Source organism: Physeter macrocephalus, chromosome 1 (genome assembly GCF_002837175.3).
Source record: "Physeter macrocephalus isolate SW-GA chromosome 1, ASM283717v5, whole genome shotgun sequence".
NCBI classification, from domain to species: domain Eukaryota; kingdom Metazoa; phylum Chordata; class Mammalia; order Artiodactyla; family Physeteridae; genus Physeter; species Physeter macrocephalus.
The window spans coordinates 126,536,012-126,558,132 of NC_041214.2; the positions used below are offsets into that span (position 1 = coordinate 126,536,012).

At 33.2% G+C, this 22,121-nt stretch overlaps 1 protein-coding gene across 1 annotated transcript in view; it reads left to right on the forward strand.

Annotated features, from left to right (window-relative positions):
• The window catches only part of GBE1 (1,4-alpha-glucan branching enzyme 1), a 305,486-nt gene that overhangs the window by 216,884 nt on the left and 66,481 nt on the right, over positions 1–22,121 (forward strand). Inside the window, exons 9-12 of the mRNA XM_055086124.1 lie at positions 1,819–1,946; positions 6,286–6,384; positions 12,085–12,195; positions 15,083–15,254. Of these exons, the coding sequence (XP_054942099.1) occupies positions 1,819–1,946; positions 6,286–6,384; positions 12,085–12,195; positions 15,083–15,254 (510 nt within the window). The remainder of the gene's footprint in view (positions 1–1,818; positions 1,947–6,285; positions 6,385–12,084; positions 12,196–15,082; positions 15,255–22,121) is intronic.

The following is a 22,121-nucleotide window of genomic DNA, read 5'->3' on the forward strand; positions in this document are numbered from 1 at the left end:
AAGCAACCTAAATGCCCATCAACAGACAAATGGATAAAGAAGATGTGGCACATATATACAATGGAATATTACTCAGCCATAAAAAGGAACGAAATTGGGCCATTTGTAGAGACGTGGGTAGATCTAGATAGTGTCATACAGAGTGAAGTAAGTCAGAAAGAGAAAAACAAATGTCGTTTAGTAACGCATATATGTGGAACCTAGAAAAATGGAACAGATGAACTGGTTTGCAGGGCAGAAATTGAGACACAGATGCAGAGAACAAACGTATGGACACAAAGATGGGAAAGTGGCGGGGGTGGGGTGGTGTGATGAATTGGGAGATTGGGATTGACATGTATACACTAATATGTATCAAATGGATTAAAAAATTAGTTAATTAATTAAAGAAAGAAACAAATACTGAAATTGCACAGCAAAAGAATACATAATATACCAGAAAAAAATTGAGATAACACAATTAAAATCAAGACACAGTGTTTAATTTATAAAATTCCATGATAAAGAGAAATTCATCAGGTAATATGTAGAAAAAAAGCAGTTTACCTGCATGGATGAAAAAAAATGCCTGGGTTCATACCACTGAATTGCCACAGCAATGTCTACAAAATTCTTAAGGAAAGAAAGTGTTACTTGAGAATTGAATATTTGAATTGCCATTGAGGGATAAATTTGAAAGAACTTGAAGAATAAAACTTCCATAATTACCTGTGAAAATATCCTTTAGAGATAGAATCCAGCAAACTGAAAAAAAAAAAAGAGCCAAAATAAAGAACTTAGATATAGGAAATGAGGGGGGAAAAAGGCAGGCATTGAGCACTAATTAGATTTAATTAAAAATAAGAGTAAACAACTGAAGGAATACAAAGTACATAGTATAATACCAATAAGTGAAATATACTATAAGCAATCAAATCAGGAGTTGGGGGAAGAGAAAGTAGAAGTTGAGGGATTTTAAACTGTTTTTGTCACCATAGGAAAACCATGCTGCATAAATTGTAGCCATATTTAAAATAATATAAACATTATGTCTCAATTTTATGATGGTTTTCATATTTGCTTTTCTTCAGAGGGATCGAATAGTAGCTAGCTAACATTAAGATCTCTTAGTGTGACAAAAAATGTGTCTAAAACAAAATTTATGAATCTCTTTGGTATCATTTTTTATTTTTAAATTTATTTCTTTTATTTATTTATTTTTTGGCTGCGTTGGGTCTTCGTTGCTGCGTGCGGGCCCTCTCTAGTTGTGATGAGCGGGGGCTGCTCTTAGTTGCGGTGTGTGGACTTCTCATAGCGTGGCCTCTCCCGTTGCAGAGCACGAGCTCTAGGCACGCAGGCTTCAGTAGTTGTGGCAGTCAGGCTCATTAGTTGTGGCTTGCGGGATCCAGAGTGCAGGCTCAGTAGTTGTGGCACACGGGCTTAGTTGCTCCATGGCATGTGGGATCTTCCCGGGGCAGGGATCGACCCGTGTCCCCTGCATTGGCAGGCGGATTCCCAACCACTGCGCCACCAGGGAAGCCCTCTTTGGTATCATTTTACTTTATTTTTCTCCTGTAAAATTCAGTTCAAATTAAATTAAAATTTTGAATCACAGGGTTTTTGTTTGCTTTTGTAAAACAAAAATTGAATTGCAGGATTGTCTGAACTTTGAATGTAGATATGGAGTACTTTTGTAAGTTAAATTATATAATTGCTGGCTCATGACATTTTGCTATTATAACAAAACTGATATCAACCAACTAGTTGGTGGGGGCATTTGTGCAGACTTAAGACCTGCATGCTAAGATGATGCATCCATAATGGTTTTCTCTTCTCTAGGTCAGAATTTTTCCGGTGACTACCATGAGTATTTTGGACTACAAGTAGATGAAGATGCTTTGACTTATATCATGTTGGCAAATCATTTGGTTCACATGCTGCATCCAGATTCTATAACAATAGCTGAGGTAAAGCTATAATGATCTCTACCCTCTGACCTCCTTTAAAATAGAACATTTTGTCAGCATACAATATTTGAATAATCTCTATGTTGTCAATAATTGCATAAGTGCAGTTATACCCTGACTATAGTGCAGCTACCTTGTGTGGGTGGCACATTATTCAGAATTCACTGTTTTCCTATTAGCAGATAGTGTACCCTAATTACTTGTCATTATTCCATTGTTAAAAAAGAAACTGCCAGTGGTTAGAAAGTAAAATACCCTAATCAGTGGACAGGTCCTTTTGCCATGTGACCTTCAGCACAGAAAAGAACTGAATATTAATATGCGTCTGACTATTTAAATTTTTTTTTCCTTTCTGGTTTAATCGTTAGAGATGGCATGGATCACTGCCTGCGAGCTTCTCTGAAACCTCTCTTGTTCTGATGCGATTACCTTTCTTGTTTACGTTATTGCTCTCAAATTGCCAAATGTTCACTAGTTATTCATGATTACCGAAGGTTCATGATTAACTGTCCCAAAGCTGCACTGTAATGATATAATTCGGTATATGCATAATTGACAATTCCCCTCTTGGTGATAAATTTGATAAATTAAGAAGTTTGTTAAATGCTTATGCTAATTTATATTTAGTAGTAAAGTCCCTCTGGTTTTGTGAGTCCTCTAACTAAGAATTATTATTAAAATTGAACTTAGTGTGTTAAAACTGTTCTATACAAAGTGTAGTGGTTGGCATATAAAAGTAGTAAGGCTATTGTTGAAAGAGTCAGAGTTAAGGTGTATTTTCACATTTTTGGCATTTTGTTCATTGGAATGAAATGCAGTAGTGACAGTCTCCTTCCTGTAGTGTTTATTATTTGTATAGCCTTTTTTCTATACATCATTTCTCAAAACTCCAAATCTCAAACTAGGTGATATGATTTCCTGATTTATCTCTGGATTGAGAACAGAGAGCTTTTGCCTCCTAAATATCTTCTAGGAATAGAGCAATAGATCCTAAATTCCTGGAGTAAATTTTCATATAAAATTTAAAAACCCCACAATTAAAATGCCATTTTGATACTCTGTATTGCTTCACAATCTCTACCCACCTATATTTGGTCATAACTTATAAGTCTTTTTAGCACTTATACTAACACTTTCTGTGCTGAATATTTTTTAATGTAAATTAGTATTTTTAAACTTTTATTTTGTCTTTATATATTTTAATATTATATGTCAAACATCAAAAAAATTAATTAGTTTGTCAATTATATTTATGGCAATTTGAAACCAAGACATTATATATAACAAATTACTACAAACAATTAATGACAGCACAAATCAGAAGTGGGTACTGAAGAAAAAGAAGTAATTATTTAATACATGAAACTTAAAATTGTTACATTGATCTTTCCATTCATTTCAAGTAAAATAGTTTCATCATCTAGGGAGCTCTTGTCTGATTATCAGTGTTTCTACCAAGGAAACTTTGAGACTTTAGCCTACTTTATATTACTTGGTTTTAGATATTTTTAAAACAAGATGTGTCTTCAATTTATTCTACTTAAATTGAAAACTACTTCAATTTCAATACATCACTTTTCTGTCTAGTGGGAGTCTCTTCAAAATGTGGAATTGATCCTCATGAACTTTTTTTTTTTTAAGAAAGGAATGTGGTGTAATGAATAGGTAATGCAATGTTATACATAAAGTCCTGTAGTAGAAATTTGAATTTATTTATATTGATAGTTATTAAAATCGAAGCCTTTTTCTGTATATCTACTATTATACATGATTATATTTGCTGTATTAATTAAAAATATTTTTTTGATGACTGAGGCTTTTTCCCCCACTGGAATAGTCATGAGTCATCTTTAGATATTAAAGAATTAAAACTATTTTAACTTCATTTGAAACATACATGATCATTTTAATATCCTATGTCAGTAAGCATCAACTCCTTTATATTTAAAGCATATTTATTTTAGTGACTGTTACGTTTACTTATTATTTTTTTTCTTTTAAGATTTTAAAAGAATAGTCATTAACTCTGTACTTCCAAAAGAGAGCTAGAAATATCTCATTTGCATTAGTGGGGCAGCCTTCTAGGAGTCAGATTTAGGAGTTAAGACCAATTGGTGTCTAAATATTTTTCTTAGCAGATTCTATTTCCTTTCAAACTATTTGCTAAAACTACCTGTAGACCGAATATAGACTGTACCTTAATGTTTTCTTGAGAAAAATTATCTTGATCTTTAATGCCATCTTATCACCAGTCTTAGGAAAACTCTGGGTCTTATGAAAATTCTTTTGGGAAGGCATTATGTCTGTAATTCCAGTGCCTAACACAGGTGCCTGAGATTTAATACATATTCAGCCAGTGTTTATAAGGAATTGAACTGAATACCTATCATATCTGTGAAAATGTGACATATTTTGATAAATATAATTCTTTTAAAATGGTTTCTTTTCTGTTAAACATTCATCCTTTTTCACTTTTTTAAATTCATCTTTTTTCACTTTTATAAACTATAACAAGTATGTAGAAATAAGATGTTATTGACGAATACTTTCTTATGGATGTATTCCACCATGTACTATATTTAACTGTAGCTCTCTTCCATTAGAAAACAATTAGTACGTATTTTGGAAGTCCAGAGAGGTCATATGTTTCTTTTTTTCCAGCTTTTCTGTGGGACGAGTTTGAGGATGAGGTGTTGTGGAAGAAGAAGCAGTTAAGTCTCAGAGAGCTCAGAGTATGTGATAGTCTTTCATAGGAAGTAAGGAAAATGATCCAAAGAAGAATTTGGGAGATGACACACACAGAAAAGCTTGTGACAAGCACAGGGAAGAGTAAATGTTTCAAAGTGGATGAGGTATTGAATATTTGAAATGAAATAGTAGAAATAAAGACGGAAAGATAGAAGTGTCTTCCTTGCACTTTCTGTGTACTTCAGCTAACAATTATGACAGCCACGCATGTTGTCATTTCGTGATAAGTGTATGTGTGTGCATGTTCATTTAGGTCCTAGTTCATGAATCCAGCAAGTCAAGTATTATGTCTTATGTATCTTGAAATCCCTGGCAGCACCTTCATGCATTCACTCAGCAGGGAGTTACTGAGTTCCTGCCTTATGCCAGCGACTCTTCTACTCTTCTAGATTCCTGGCATATGTCAGTGGACAACGGCAACAGCAACAGCAACAGAAGTCCTTCTCCATGTATCTTAAATTTTAACAGTGAATGAGGAAGCCGATAATCAAATAGTGAACTATATTGTCAACGCTTAAAGTATAATTGTTGAATTATATCTTAAATTGAAGAATTTGAGTTTTTTATTGTTGGCTATTGAAAGCTATCTGCAGGCAGTGATAGGAGCAGACTATTTGGCAGCAATTAGGGTAAAGAGAAACTGGAGATGGGGAACTTTGGAAGCATAGTGGTTGAAGCAAACAGTAATGTAGGTTAAATAAGATAGTGTCTGTAGAAATGGAGCAAAGGAAAAGAATTTATTGGAAAGATATTGTGAAGTTAGAATTGCTAGTACTTGTCCCATATTTTACCACAGTTGTTATAATAATGTATTTTGTTGCATCTGGGTCCTTGTACCATTATTTTTTTACTTATCTGTTTGATTGTATATTGATTTGATTACCGATAATCTAGTGGTGGCATGACAGTAGGAAGACCCTGTCAAAAGGCCAGATGTCTGAGTCCTGGCTCTACCATGGAGAAACATGTCCTTAGCGATCCCTTCACCTCAATAAGCCTCAATTTCTGTATCTTCTAAATGAAAAGAATCCACTAGATAACCTCAAAGACCCTTTCCAAGTGTAACTGACTATAGTGAAAGCCATCTTGCTGCTTCGCTCTTAGTGTGCTAACTCTACTTTCCATTTCATCAGAAGCTAAGTTCTCACAAAATACACTATATGTCCGTGCTGTATATAGAGAGAACAAGAGTAACAGATATATGGCACATGTATTTTTATGTTTGATGAAAGCAAAATAAATTAATAAGTTAATAATAATAATTAATAAGTTAATAAATATAGTACTCCAAAATTAGTGTAAGAAGCTATGTTTCAACAATAACACTTTTACTATTTTGTGTTCTCTATGTGCTACTAAGGAAAAGAGATCAAATTTGTCCTGAAATGAAAAGCATTACACAAAATCTTATTGGGAAATGAGATACACTATCACAATTTTATCTACTTTTACAGTTATGCTACCAAAATACTCCAAGAGTATTCGCCCCTATTTATTGTTTGTATTTATTGGCCTGGATTTTACTGTCAGAAGAATATACAGTAAAAATTTGAGCAATATGAACTGATAATGCTGATGCCCTTTATTTTAGGATGTATCAGGAATGCCAGCTCTGTGTTTTCCAATTTCCCAGGGAGGGGGTGGCTTTGACTATCGATTAGCCATGGCAATTCCAGATAAATGGATCCAGGTAAGGTTTCATGTAAATTTTTTTTTTTCCTGCAGATACTATGTATTATGTTGGTTTATTTATTATTTCTTTGATTTATTTCTTGGTTGTGATCATTAGTTACAGATATAATTGAAGTATTAAATTCTCTCATTAGTGTGTTGCTTCTTGTGCTTTTTTTTTTTTTTTTTTTTTTTTTCGGTACGCGGGCCTCTCACTGTTGTGGCCTCTCCCATTGCGGAGCACAGGCTCTGGACGCGCAGGCTCAGTGGCCATGGCTCACGGGCCCAGCCGCTCCGCGGCATGTGGGATCTTCCTGGACCGGGGCACGAACCCGTGTCCCCCGCATCGGCAGGCGGACTCTCAACCACTGCGCCACCAGGGAAACCCTCTTGTGCTTTTTAATAAGGTGCCTCTCAAACTTCTAAAAGTTCTAATTTAAAGTATTCACACTTGCATTATACAGGCACAGAGAAAATATGATTGATATAATGTTAGCTGTGTAAATGGAATTTTGCATTATCAATGCAATTATATGAAAGTTCGGTGTTCTATATTTAAAACACATTAAACTTCATCAACGCATCCATTTCTGCCTGCAAATCATCAATTAGTGTAAAAGTCACTCCTTAATTCCCAGTACTTGCTTCATAGTATGGTTTTCTTCTCAACAGATTTGGATTTATCCATTCCTTCATTTAGCATTTAAAAACCCTTACCATGTGTTAGGCACTAGGAATGAATAATTGTACATGACACCTTGCATATAATTTCTAATACAATTTTATTAAATTTAATGACAGTTCAAGTAGTTTGGATTATATTTTGTTTCATTTTATGTTTGTCTAAAAGGCTAAAGTTGTTACATAGATTTGATGTAGAACATTTCTGAGTGGCCAAGTCTGTAATCATAGGCTGAATATGTATAAGGAGTCAGATACGTATCAAATAATCATTGCTTTCTGATAAACCCTTTAGTACAGACATGAACAGGTGCCATGAGATCACAATGGTAGAAGAGCTTAACTTTGCATAGAAAGAACATAAAGCCTACTCTGAAGGAAGTAGTTATTGTAATCATCTCTTAATCGTCTTTTCTGTATCCCTAGGCAATTTGGGCAGTGCACAGCTGTGACATTAAAACTACCAGCACAACTTCTGCTTCTCCATCTATAATGATTTCGTAAACATTGTTAGGTCGAAAAGCAAGGGTTTCACAGAGGCGATTAGACTTAGAAATCAAAGGAACAAACAAATGTGTGTTCCAACTTTAATACCTGGGAAAGTTGCTTTGTATTTGTTACTTTAAAAAAATGCTGTGGTCTTCAAGTTTCTTACCTTAGTTGAAGGTTCTTTATCCACCCACCATCTTTTATTATTTCTAATCTTCCACACAGACTTTTTTCCCCTCACAAGTGCCAAATCTTACTTTTTTTTTTTACTGAAAAGGCTTCATCAGTCTTTGGGTAAATTCAAGGATATTTCAAGGTGTACATCAACCTAGAATTATTTCCCAGTCAGTCGTGGCTCACAGTAGGATATTTCCTTCTCTGAGCAATCATGTCAGGTTTTTAAAAAAATTTAACTTACTAAACATTTCAGTACCTTGTATGCTCAAGATACTATACTATGCAGTACATCATATAAATAGAAAAAAATGTATCGTCCTCTATTTAGGATATGGCCATCTTGCCTTTGTAGTTTGTAAAGCCTCTGAAAACAGATATCATCTTCTGTTTTATGTAATTATTTAACATCTTTTTTCATCACCAAAGTGGGAGCCTTAGTTAATAAGACAAGAGAGAGTTCAAATAATTTTTTTTAAAAACTCAGTGATTTTCCAGTCCTTTTATAATTTGTGCATTAAAAAAAATTCCATAAATGATTATCATCCCTTCAAATGTCAATAAAACACACAAGAGTATTGATAGAATGACTATACTCAGAATGTATGTGTCACGCATTTTATCTACACATAGAGTATGCGTTAGATTAGAATGCTAGATTTCATTCATGTTTTTGTTGTTCAGAAGCAAATTATTTACCATTTTCTACTTGTAGAGTTCAAAATCAGTAGTTTGGGATATCATATTAGTTTAGCCATTTACTGAACAAATATTTACCTATATAAAATATGCCAAATTTGCTGTATCTTCTTTCATTTTATTTGATCATTTTTATTATCTAATAGCTGAAGTATTCATGTAAATGTAATATAGGTATTTAATTGAATTCATTCATTTATTAATTCCACCAAATATTTATTGAGCATCTGGTATTTTTCATTATATATAGTTTTTTTAATTACACTTTTTATAGTAAGATAATTGTAGATTTCCATGCAGTTGTAAGAAATAATACAGTGAGATCTGGTGAATTCTTAAACAGTATTTCCCCAATGGTAACATCTTGCAAAGCTATAGTGCAATATCACAACCAGGATAGTGACATGGACATAGTCAAGATATAGTACACTTCCACTACCACAAGTTTCCCAAATGTTGCCTTTATAACCACACCCACTTCCCTCTTCCCACAGTCACTCCTTAACTTTTGACCACCACTAATCTGATCTCCATTTCTATAATTTTTTCATTTCAAGAATGTTATATAAATGGAATTATACAGTATGTAACCTTTTGGAATTGCCATTTTTCACTCAGTCGAATTCTCTGGGGATTTCATCCAGGTTCTTGCAAGTATCAGTAGTCTATTCCTTTTCAACTTAAAAAAAAATTTTTATTGGCATATAGTTGATTTACAATGTTGTGTTAGTTTCAGGTGTACAGCAAAGTGAATCAGTTATACATAGACATATATCCACTCTTTTCTTAGATTCGTTTCCCATATAGGCCATTACAGAGTACTGAGTAAAATACCATGTGCTATACAGTAGGTTCTTATTAGTTATCTATTTTATATATAGTAGTGTGTATATGTCAATCCCAATTTCCCAATTTATCCCTCCCTCACTCGCTTATCCCCTGGTAACTTTAAGTTTGTTTTCTATATCTGTGAATCTACTTCAGTGTATTCCATTCCATGGCATGGATGTATCATAGTCTGTTTAATTATTCGTCCATTAAAAAACATCTAGATTGTTTCTAGGTTTTGGCTATTGTAAAGAAAGCTGCTATAAACATTTGTGTACAGATTTTTGTATGACCATAAATTTTTATTATTCTTGGATAAATGCCCCAAAGTACAATTACTGGGTCTTATAGTGGTTGGATGTTAATTTGTTAAAAAACTGCCAAAGTATTTTTCTGAGTAGCTGTACCAATTTACATTCCCACCAGCCACTTTGGTGAGATCCAATTTCTGTACATCATTGAACAATAGCGTTTGCTATTGTACTATTTTTTATTTTAGTCATTCTAACAGGTGTGCAGAAATACTTCACTATGGGTTTAATTTGTCTTTCCTTAATGGCTTATGATGATGAACATCTTTTCGTGTGCTAATTTGCCTTCTGTATATCCACTTTGGTGAAATGTCTGTTCATGTCTTTTGACCATTTTCTAATTGGATCATTTATTTACTGTGGAGTTTTGAGAGTTCTTTATATAGTCTAGATACAACTCTTTTGTGGGAGGGATATGTGGTTGACAAATATTTTATCCCAGTCTTTGCTTGTCTTTTCATCCTCTTCATGTGGACTTGCACAGAGCAAAAGTTCTTTGTTTCCTTTAAATTTGATGAAGGCCAATTTATCTTTTTTTTTTTCCTTTTAGAGATCTCTTTTGGTGACAAGCCTAAGAATTCTTTGACTCGCCTGTGTTTTCTATTAAACATTTTATAGTTTTACTTTTATATTTAAACCCATAGTCCATTTGAGTTTTTGTTCAGTCAACGTGTAAGGGTTTTTTTCTGTTTTTCTTTTGCCTACAGATGTCTAACTCATTCAGCATGATTTGTTGAAAAGTCCATTGAACCTACTTCCATTGAATTGTTTTTACACAATAGTGGAACTTAATTGGGCATATTTGTATAGGTCTATACATTAGTTTCAAATTGTTGCTGTATCTAAGTACCACAAACTTAGTGTCTTAAAATAACACAAATTCACTGTCATATAGTCACAAATCTGAAATGGGTCTTACTAAGCTAAAATCAAGGCATTAGTAAGGATGCATTCCTTCTGGAGGCTGTTTCCTTGACTTTTCTAGCTTCTAAAAGCCTGTAAAAGCATGGACCTATATTCTTGTATTCCTTGGTCCATGGTCCCTTCCCCCATCCTCAAAGCCAGCAGGGTAGCATCTTCAAATCTCTCTCTTACTCTGACAATTCAGGCAACTTTTAAGAAAGATGCCTGCAGTTAACATTCAGCCCATCCAGATAATCCAGGATAATCTACCCATCTCAATGTCCTTAACTTCAGCATATCTCTAAAGTCCTTTTTGCCATGTAAGGTGACATATTCACAGACTCTGGGTATTAGGATGTAAACACCTGTGGATGGCCATTAGCCTGCCTAATACAGCCTGTCCTCTGGTGCTCAGTGATTCACAGTGCAATTATGCAGGATGGCTAAGCACCTCTGAATTCCACTGAGCCAAAAAAAAACATGCAAAGGAAGATACAAGCAGGCTGGAACTCCATTTCTTGTACCAAAATCTTCATTAATTTTCTATTGTTGTGTAACAAACTACCACAAATTTAGCAACTTAAAACATTACTGTTATTATCTCACAGTTTCTTCTAAGGACACCCATTGTATTCAAAGGACCCTCCCACACTCCAGGTTAAGGATTATACAAAGATGTGAATCTGAGGGAGCCGGAATCATAGGGGCCATTTTAGAATTCTGCTTCTATCAGCATGCAGTTGACACTTTTGGACAAGAGAAATGAACCCACTTAGAAAGAACGCCGTTGAGTAAAAGAACAGGCTATTTTTATGCTATTAACTCTGAGAAGCACCAGCTTTTATACGATAGGCAGAGGAAGGGATTTTATAGGATGTCTAGAGTGGTGGCAAAACAAAACAAAACAATCAAGAGTTTCACAGTGGTAGACTAAGAAGGAAAGCATTTCATGGAAGGGGTAGGGTCAGCATTATCATGTACTGCAAGCATTTGCCTAAGAAAGAGCAATTACTGACCTAGGAGACAATCATAGTCTGAGATTTTTGGCAAGGTAATTTGCACTGAAGAGGCGTTAGTGGCACAGAAGCCACACTGGAGACTGAGTAGCAACTGAAGTGGAAACAAAAATGTGTGATCTGTTAAGATGATAATTATTTCATGATAATTAGGCTTTACACTTTGAAATAACAGTTTTAATTTTTTTTAAAGAATGGAACAAGGCATTATTCTTGCTAATTTTTTTTTCATTCAAGCCTAAAAACGTAGCAAGTATATCTCTACCTTTTGGAAGTTGCAGAAAGACATACTGCACAACAACACTTCACTGTGGTCATTAATCAAGAGGTAGCAGCTATTACAGAGGAAAAAGTTTACAAAAATCCTAAAATGCAGTGATCAGATCATCTGCAGAAAAACAAACACATGCACACACACATGTAACACCACTGTCATTTGGATAGTCTGTATAAAAGCTGTGATTTCAGTAAAAGTTTTGACAAAGATATTTTTGCTCTGTGGGTGTGCTTATATCTGCATCTCAAATAATTTGGATTGATAGGATGTATACCCTCAGACTGGGATTTAAAGTAAGGATGATAATGGTGTATTGGAATTATTTTTTGTCTTTTATTTAGTTACTTAAAGAATATAAAGATGAAGATTGGAATATGGGCAATATAGTGTATACACTCACAAACAGACGCTACCTTGAAAAGTCCATTGCTTATGCAGAGAGCCATGATCAGGTAAATTAATATGTGTATAAACCATTCTGTCTCTGTCTGTATTTATTAACATACCTAATTATACACATATCACAGTACAAATTTCTATAGTTTAATACAGTTAATGTAATGTGTTATCTATTTTATGTGACAACTATTCATACTTGAAAAACATTTTAAAATTATTTTGTAGATCCATAAATTCCAGCTTCAAAATGCAGTACCACTTTTACCCTGCCAAACTGTAATTAAATGATTGTGAATGACAGTTCCAAGTGTTATCTTACATGTTTTCCTTTGTTGTCACAAGAGGAATGTTGGTGCTAATCCAGGTTAATTTTAATTTCCATTTTAGGTTTCCTTCTAAAGATTTTCTTTTAGGCCTTTTCACAAGCTTTCATCATTTTTTCCCTCAGCCACTGAAATCTTTTGCTGATTGATCGCCCTGACCTCTGTCCCTCTTGATTTTAGTCCATCCTCTGTAATGTAGTCCGAGGTATTTTCCAAAGGGCAAAGCTAATTTTGTCAACCCAGATCTTTTGGTTAAAGCTTCTCATTCACAGCCTGTCATATCCTGGCCCATGCCAAAGTTTATTCTCTGCCCAACCCTCCAAGAGTTCTATTCTTCAATACTGTTAAATTTCCACCCATTCCTGAGTAGGTCAACCTTGCCCCAATCTTGTACTTTTCCCCACACACCTGCAAATGCCTACGTCACCTGGGAAGCTCGTGTAAAGACCTAATGCCCTGGCTCAGACATATTCTCCCTGAAGCCTTCATCCAGGTGTATAGGGAAAAAATAGTTTCCCCATTGTTCACTTTCTTATCACATTTTAAGCAGAAAATTTGTTTCTGATACCTTTGTATTTCCAGCCTTAGCACTGTGGTACTCCTAGTAGTCACTCAATAAACATAAATAAATGCAGGAAAAGGCCATTTAGTTATATAAAGCCTATGAACCATCATAAACAACATAAAATGAACTCGTTATACATTAAAAAGACAGTAAAACTTTCTGAAATTATTTGCAGTATATGTATTCAGAAAATTAAAGTTAAAACAATAAGCTCCTCTGGTGTTTCAGCAGAAATTGACAATTTAAGGTAGACACTAGTTTTTCAGGTTTCTCCTTTAACTGTTAAGAAAGTATAAGTAGACCAGAGGTCAGCTACCAAGGCCCATGGGCAAAATTCTGTCTGCTGCTTGTTTTTGTAAAGGTAATTGGAACACAGCCGTGTTCATTCACTCACCTATTGTCTATGGCTGCTTTTGAGCCGTAATGGTATATTTAAGTAGTTGAGACTGAGGAAGGAGCCCACAATGCCTACACTATGTACTGTTTGGCCTGTACAGAAAGTTTGCTCACTCATTAAGTAGACATATATTAAGTTTTGCATCTTCCTAGTTGGAGCAGTACTTTCTTTTCAACTTAAATTGGCTGTGGAGCAGATCAAATAAATACCTATGAAGAAACCAGAACCAAAACGTAACAAAATAAGAAATGAATAGTATTAATTTAAGGATGGGGCAATCCCTTGCTAAATACATAACAATATGAAGATTAAAATGCATGCATAAATTATATCTTTCTATTACAAACTCCTAGCAGTTGTAGCATGTTTTGAGCTCCCAATATATGTATATTTTATATGAATGAATAAAAGAATAAATAAATGAGTGGAATAAACAAATTGAAGATGAAACTGGTAGGTTAATTTCATAGTTTTTCTCCCCAAATGTACAGAAACAGTATGGATTTACCAAGAATTATTTCATACTTTAAAGATCCACATAATTCTGCCTTGTATTACAAATTGTCGGGAATGTACAAAAAGATGCAAATTGCGTAGTTCTTTCTATAAAAGCAAATGTATACTGAATTTTAAACCTGATAAAAATTATAAATATGAATATATATGTGAAAATAGCTTAGAGATTAAAATAGGTTTATAAGTAAAAATATTTTTCTAAAAATGAAAATAATCGTACAGTAATAGGGTGAGGAGATTATGGTTTAGTCTCTATGTTTCACTATATATAATTTTTTGTCAATAAATAACACTCGGCATTAGTTAGCTGGTTTTAACCATAAATAATTCAGATTGTTAAGAGGCCTCTTCTGCTGCTCAGGGTGTTTCTGAGTTAACCTGCCCCATTTGTCAACTATTATATTTTCATATAAAACAAATTAATTTTAGATTAGATGGCAAATATAATGAGAAAGCAAATTTTACATTTTAAGAAAAAGTTGTCAATTTGCTGCTGAAGGGGAGGGGGTCCATTGTAATATATTTATATACATATTTTATATATATAAATACATCTATATAAATATAAATGCATATACATATAAATTACTTTTAGGAAACTCTTCCATTCTTTCAAAACAATAAAATCATGATATGCAAGATATTTTAAAAAATCTATTAGTATTCTAATAGTTTAATGTAAGATTATGGGATTATATGAAATCATGTATGTGAAACTTTTGAAAATTGTAAAGCACTATAGAAATTAAAGAATTCATTCAATTAAAAAATTCATTGTTCAAATCCTTAAAGAAAGAAAAAAATATCTGTTAGTATTCTCAACATTAAAATACATGTTTATTCTAACTTCAAAAAATGTGAAGCATCAGCTTATTATAACAAATATTCAGGTAGCTTATCATGAGTTTTTCACCAAGCTATTTTAAAAATGAAAGAAACATAGATACATGAGATCTCTCATGTATTTCATCAGCTCACCTTCAGCATAGTGACTATTGGAAAATACATGAAATTAATATTAATTCACACAACTCTTCTGCATTGTTTCCATTCTGTATAATTACATGTTATTCTAGTATAAATCACAGCTGCTTAGTACCTATTATTTGCATTTATCTCAGTGACTTTTATTTTTATAGGCACTCGTTGGGGATAAGACGCTGGCATTTTGGTTGATGGATGCTGAAATGTATACCAACATGAGTGTTCTAACCCCGTTTACTCCAGTTATTGATCGTGGAATACAGCTTCATAAAATGATTCGACTCATTACTCATGCACTCGGCGGAGAAGGCTATCTCAATTTCATGGGTAAGTATGAGCTGAACGTATATCTAATCTGTGTTTAAAATGTTAACTAATATTATATATGACGTAAGTTATGTAGAATATTTTGGTTTGGTTGTTCAGGTTTAAAATAGAAAATTATAACTTTATTTCTTTAAAGCACTGTCATGTGTGAACTGTAAAAATTAAATTACTTTAAGATTATTGTTATACTAATACATGATGCAAAAGTAATCTAATGGCTGGTATTTTATTTAATATTGTTGTCAATAAGTGGGGTGAACTTTTTTTAAACAGAATTATTATTCTGAATTTAATCATTGAGTGTATTATTGTAGTGTTTGTAATATATTAAACATAAGAAGGATATAATTGTCATGTCATAGCATATTGAGCTAATATTATGGGTCTTCTTTGAGGTAATTGTATACCAGTATACTTGTATTATAAATGTGGAAGCCAATGCCCAAGATATTGTGATGGACAAAAATATATATTTATTTTAAAAAATAGGAAAATATGAATATTCAAAGGTCATTGTTGTCTGAAGGATCTTGAATGAGAAAATATAATAATCAACTAATACCATTTTCAGTTCTATTTGGTCAACTATGACCATTTGAGTTTTAGGAAATTTCACCAGTTTTTAGGTTAGAGAGAACTGGAAAGACTGCAAAATGCATATGGGAGACTGACATTTTTCTACAATAAAAGCTGTAGAGCTTCAGATTAATTCATTTCTATCTGGAAATTTTTATTTAAAAATCTCAGATTGGACTTTTAAAAGCCTCTATTGTTTGCTAACTTGAGATTAGGAAGCCAGACCCAATAAACCATACACCAGATTTCACCTGTACAACCTGTACCTTTCAGTGCATCCCTCTCCGCTCAGGATCACCAAAATTTGTTAATATTCCCAACCTGTCAGGAAGTGGCCCTTATGACGTGTGAGACTGCACTTTGTCTTTCAGGCACCAGGCTGGGCTTCCTGGGTGGACTTTGCAGGCATTGTATTCATAAGTAAAACCGGCCTCAGTTCCTAAAAGGCAACTAGTCCTCCTTCACACAATGAACATCATTCACGAGTATGGCTTTTCCAATAAGGCCTTAGTCGCACAGTTTATTCAATTATATCTTGATGAAAAGGTGGAGTCAATGAACTTAGGTAAACAACTATGTCACCATGTAAAGTGAGAGATTTTTTAATGTTTTATTTCATTTACAAAAGCAGGGTTTATTAAATTGTTGCAGTGTATATAGATTAAAAAGAAAATGAAAGAGCTTCCTTATATATGTGGAAACTAAAACAACTTTCCTGTTAGAGAAATAAAATCAAATAAGACCTCTGATTTCATGCTGTTAGTCCTGTCATTAATTCTTGAAGCCCACAGCATCCGAGAATTCTAGTAATCCTGACTTAGTTTACTGCTTTACTTTGGAAGTTGTGTAAGCAATATCAGCTCAGAAGCCTATAGCAAAGAGTTGAGAGTGTCAGTAGTTTGAGGTACCTGATAGAGTCCTTTTCCTGAGACTGTCCTTTGTTGAAGACAATTCTAGCCTGTAGCATACAACAGAGCATCAGAGTAAAACAAAACTATCTGCAGATGACAGAGAATTAATGGCCCTAGTTAATTTAATATTGATAACTTTCAGATTATAAAAAGTCTGATGAAAGTTCATAATGAGAACTGTTTCTTGAGTCTTGGTCAGTATTTTCCCTGAGGGTAAAAATGGATCATGGACAGCTAAGATCTTAACAAATCTCCAGTAACTTCATAAATTTTGTGAAATGTTTATATTAATATAATCTTAACTGTATATATTCAACCTGAGGATGGCTAAGATGCTATTCTGGTTTGGAAACTCTTCCCATGGAACTTCAATAGTAACACAACTAAATAAACATAATTATTTCTAGCGTCTCTCTATAAGGTCTGTAAATTGACCATATTTGTGGTATCAAATATAATTTTGAAATTATTCTTTGATACAGGACTCAAAGATCTTTTGAAGTTTTCTTCTTACATTTGTCCTTCAAATGGCTTATAATGTTTAACTCCAATGTAGCACTTTTAAAAAATCCCTTCTGTCTCAATGTCTTATCTAAATCTAGCATTTCTCTACTAACTTTGAAACCAGTAATCTCCAAAGTCTCTATAATTTCTGATTATTGATGTTGTTTTGTGAAATTTAATATTTCCCCTTGAGCTATCATGACTTTAAATATTTTTTTCCACTTTCTGATCATGGCACTCTCCTGCTGAATGGCTTCAATGGCTGCAGTGTCCTCCAGCTGACCTCTAAGCCTTGCATGAGTGGTCTCCCATGGGTCTCCCCGTTGATGGCTCTGCTCCAGTCAAGCAAGCCTCCTTTCAGTTCAATGAATGTACCAACTTCCTTCCACTCTGAATTCTGTATATTTTTCTGTTCTCCCCTCTTGAAATCACTCTACTCAGATACCCCCTGCCATACCTGACAAAATCCTTCATTTGCAAATCTTTTTTCCTTAGGGAAGTCTTTTCTAAAGCCTCAAACTTCACTAGTTTTACCTATTATACATTTTTATATTACCCTATACCTACCTTTTGTGACACATAACAAAATTACATTTTAAAAAACTATTAAATATATAGCTGCCTTGAAACATTTAAAACTGAATGAAAATAGGGGTCATCTGTATCTTATTCACTATTATATCTTCATGAACTAGTAGCAATTAGCACAGTATCTAGCACATCACAAGACTTTCACATTTTTCTGAAAAAGGATATTTTATATATTTATATATATACGTATATGCATATATATAATTACCTTGTAATTATTTTTAGCAGTAGTTCATTAGCTGCAATCACCAGTTGTAGTTTTAAGGAAAGTTTTGTGTTTTTTTTCAAGTGGCATGTAAGAAAATAATTTTTTAAAAGATCAATTTAAGAAATTCAAGACTAAGGAGCAATCTGGTTGTTTACTCATGTTTTAGGCATTTTAAAACTTACTAGCTTTCTGGAATTTTATTTTTATTTCCCTCTAGTAGAGAAAGAATGATTTAAAATAAGTAAGAAAACAACATACTTTTGTAGTTTTTCATTTAAATCTATTTACCTAAATTCATCAGGTATTTAGATATGTGTTCTGTTTATCAAAAATAATTAAGATCAATATGAATTCTCTCACAATGATACCAGTTTGGCTGATTTGTTTTATATTATTTGTTTTTGTTTTATATACTCGTAATTTTGAGTTTAAAAAAATTCTTTCACTCTGGTTAAAGCCAGAGGAGTATTTGCTATGATTTTTTTTTTAATTTGCTAGGTTATTTTAATTGATTATGAATAAATAGGTTTATATTTCCTATTCTTCCACCATATCATCATATGAAAGAATCAAATATAGAAGAGGGGAGCAGGGATAGTTAAATTACTTTTATATTTTTATATCATTGATCATAAGAGTTATAATAAATATTAATAAAAGTAAATTTATATTGACATAGCATGCTATATTTTCTAAAACATTTTCATATGCCTCATCTAACTCAATCTTCATAAAAGTTTTTTTTTTTTTATACTGTCTGGCTTGCAAAGAAACATGGGGTGAAAGAAGAATATTCAGGTATCTAGGTAGATGTTCCAAGTCCCATTTTACTAAAGCTACAACTCAGAGAGGAAAAGGGACACACCTAATATTGTACAACTAGAAAATGACAGCAGCTGATTGTTTTTTCTTCTATTTACAATGTGAAAAAATTAGAAATGAAAATTATTATTAGATCAGTGTATAGATTAGCTGCCAAAATATGGTTAATAAATATCTTTTAGAGAAAAGGTAGAGCATAGTGGTTAAGAAAGCGATCTCGATGGGAATCCAAGCTTAGCTGTGTGAGCTGGGTAAGGGGCATAATTACTCTGTGCCTTTGTTTGCTCAGTGGTAGAATGGAGTAGTGCTTGCCTCAGAGGATTGTTTTCAGGGTGAAATGATTTAATACGTACACAAGACTTAGAATATTGCCAGGCACATAACTCATAGTTAATGTTTATTTAAATTTAATTTAACTTTAAGTTAAATTTACTATTACTATTTTTAATATTACTAGCTATTCCATTGAATATATGGGTCCTAAACACTGATATTTCAATTCCATCCAAGAATGTTTCTTTAGAATCTTATTTGATGGTATATTGTTTAATGTAAAAGTTTCTTAAAATATTTAATTAATTTCCTCTTGAAAACATCAGTAAAGGCAGTAATTCTTTGTTAAAAATCAAATGACATTTTCCTAGGTGGTATTATGTGGTTAATTATACAGAAATTAAGCCATTTCTGTAGCATATCTCACTAAGAGTTAAGATTACTTTTTTTTTTAAAAATTCATAGTGATGTCTGCTGAATGCTGCTGCTAAAACATCTTACTTAACTTTCATGTATGAAGAGGTGTGATGTTTGCCTTGATTCTCATTTCTAGGATAAGCCAATATGATATTAATCAGTTAACATTTATTATATATTATATGGTATCTGTGTAAGAGTGTGTGTGAGTATTGTATTAAACTTAATATGTTTTTCTGGCATACCTGTGCCGAGATTTATTTTACACAGAAAGAGGGAGGAAGGGAGGGAGCGAGAGAGGGAGAGAGAGAGGTAGATTGATATAAAGCAGCTTCAGTTTAAAAAGTTAGTGAATTTGACATATATATCAATTTAAACTATACACTTAATATATTTATAACACATTCTAGAATGTGTTTTAACACAATTTATAACATTCCTTCATGCTTCAGACATTTATATGTATCTACTATGTACCAGGTATTGCTAAGTGGTGGATATTCCTGGGTGAAAAAGAGTTCTTGCCCTCAAGGTCTCAAAACCCAAAAGGGGATCCAGACAAGTAAGCAGACAAGTATCTCTGTCCTAGTACATTCACTAGATACAGTGATGGAGATAAGCAGAGAATGTCATGTAAATATGTAGGAAACTGGGTTAAGAAATTAGATTGTTGGTGGAATTTATGAACTGCTTCAGCCAGGCAAACATAGAAAAATAGAAAGGCACAAGAAAGCCATATGACAAACTTAGGGAAAGTCTAAGAAGGAGTAGGACTGAAGCAATGGAGTGAGATTAAAGTCAGTTGGGAATATTAAACTTCAAATAAATGAAAAAACTGGGGCCCAAAGAAATCAATTTAGAGATCATTCATTGATTGGCAAGTCTAATGAAAAAATGTGGTTTTCAATCACTTTGAAACATCATGAACTCTTCAGTAAGAAAGGCCTGGTATTGACTGATTGTTTAATAGCTTTATGGTTTATTTTTTTATCTATTTGTAATATAACTAAAAGGAGACAGATTAGAAAAATAAGACATGTGATTATTGATAATCTATGTGGATATGTCTATGCTATTTTTATAATCAGTGGTTATGTTTAATTGTTGGTTAAAAATAAATATAGAATGAAAAGCATCTGCTTTACACATAGGATGATCTCAGTGAATATATGTTGCAGGCATACCTTGTTTCACTGTGCTTCACTTTATTGTACTTCACAGATATTGTGTTTTTTACAAATTGAAGGTTTGTGGCAACCTTGCGTTGAGCAAGTCTATGGGCACAATTTTTCCAACAGCCTTTGCTCACTTCCTGTATCTATCCCATTTTCATAATTCTCACAGCATTTCAAACTTTTTCATTATTATTATATTTGTTATGGTGATCTGTGATCAGTGCTCTTTTTTTAATTGAAGTATAGTTGATTTACAGTGTTATATTAGTTTCAGGTGTATAACATAGTGATTCAATATTTTTACAGATTATACTCTATTTAAACTTATTACAAAATAATGGCTATATTTCCCTCAGCTGTACAATATATCCTTGTAGCTTATTTATTTAATACGTATCTCTTAATCTCCTACCCTTATTTTGCCCCCCCCCCATTTCCCCACTGGTAACCACTAATTTATGAGTCTGTTTCTGTTTTTTTATATTCATTTGTTGGTTTCATATTTTAGATTCCATATATAAGTGATAACAGAGTATTTGTCTTTCTCTGTCTGACATTTCACTAAGCATAATACCTTCTAGGTCCATTCACATTGTTGCAAATGGCAGAATTTCATTCTTTTATATGTCTGACTAATATTCCATGGTGTGTGTGTATATATTTTTTTGTATCACATCTTCTTTATCCATTCATCTGTTGATGGACCCTAAGGTTGCTTCCATATCTTGGCTGTTATAAACAATGCTGCTATGAACATTGGGGTGCATGTTATCTTTTTGAATTAGTGTTTTCATTTTCTTCAGGTATATTCCCAGGATTGGAATTGCTGGATCGTATGGTAGTTCTATTTTTCATTTTCTGAGGAACCTCCATACTGTTTTCCATAGTGGCTTCACCAATTTACATCCCCACCAGCAGTGTACTAGGGTTCCCTTTTCTCCGCATCCTCACCAACATTTGTTATTTGTAGACTTTTTGATGATAGCCATTCTGACAGGTGTTTGGTGATATCTCATTGTGGTTTTCATTTGCTTTAATGTTACTACTACAGCTTGCCAAAGGTTCAGATGATGGTTAGCACTTTTTATCAATACACTATTTTTAAAATTAAGATATGTACATTGTGTTTAGAAATAATGCTATTACTATAGACTATAGTATAGTGTAAATGTAACTTTTATATGCAGTGAGAAACCAAACAATTTGTGTGACTCACTATATTGCAATATTCACATTATTGAGGTAGTCTGGAACTGAACCCACAGTATTTCCTCACTATGCCTATACTTCTATGTAGATAAATTGCTAAAGCAATTCAAAGAAGAAGAAACTGTGGTTAACGATATATTTTACCCCATTTTCTGGTGGTTCTCTGGTTATCTTGGAAGTG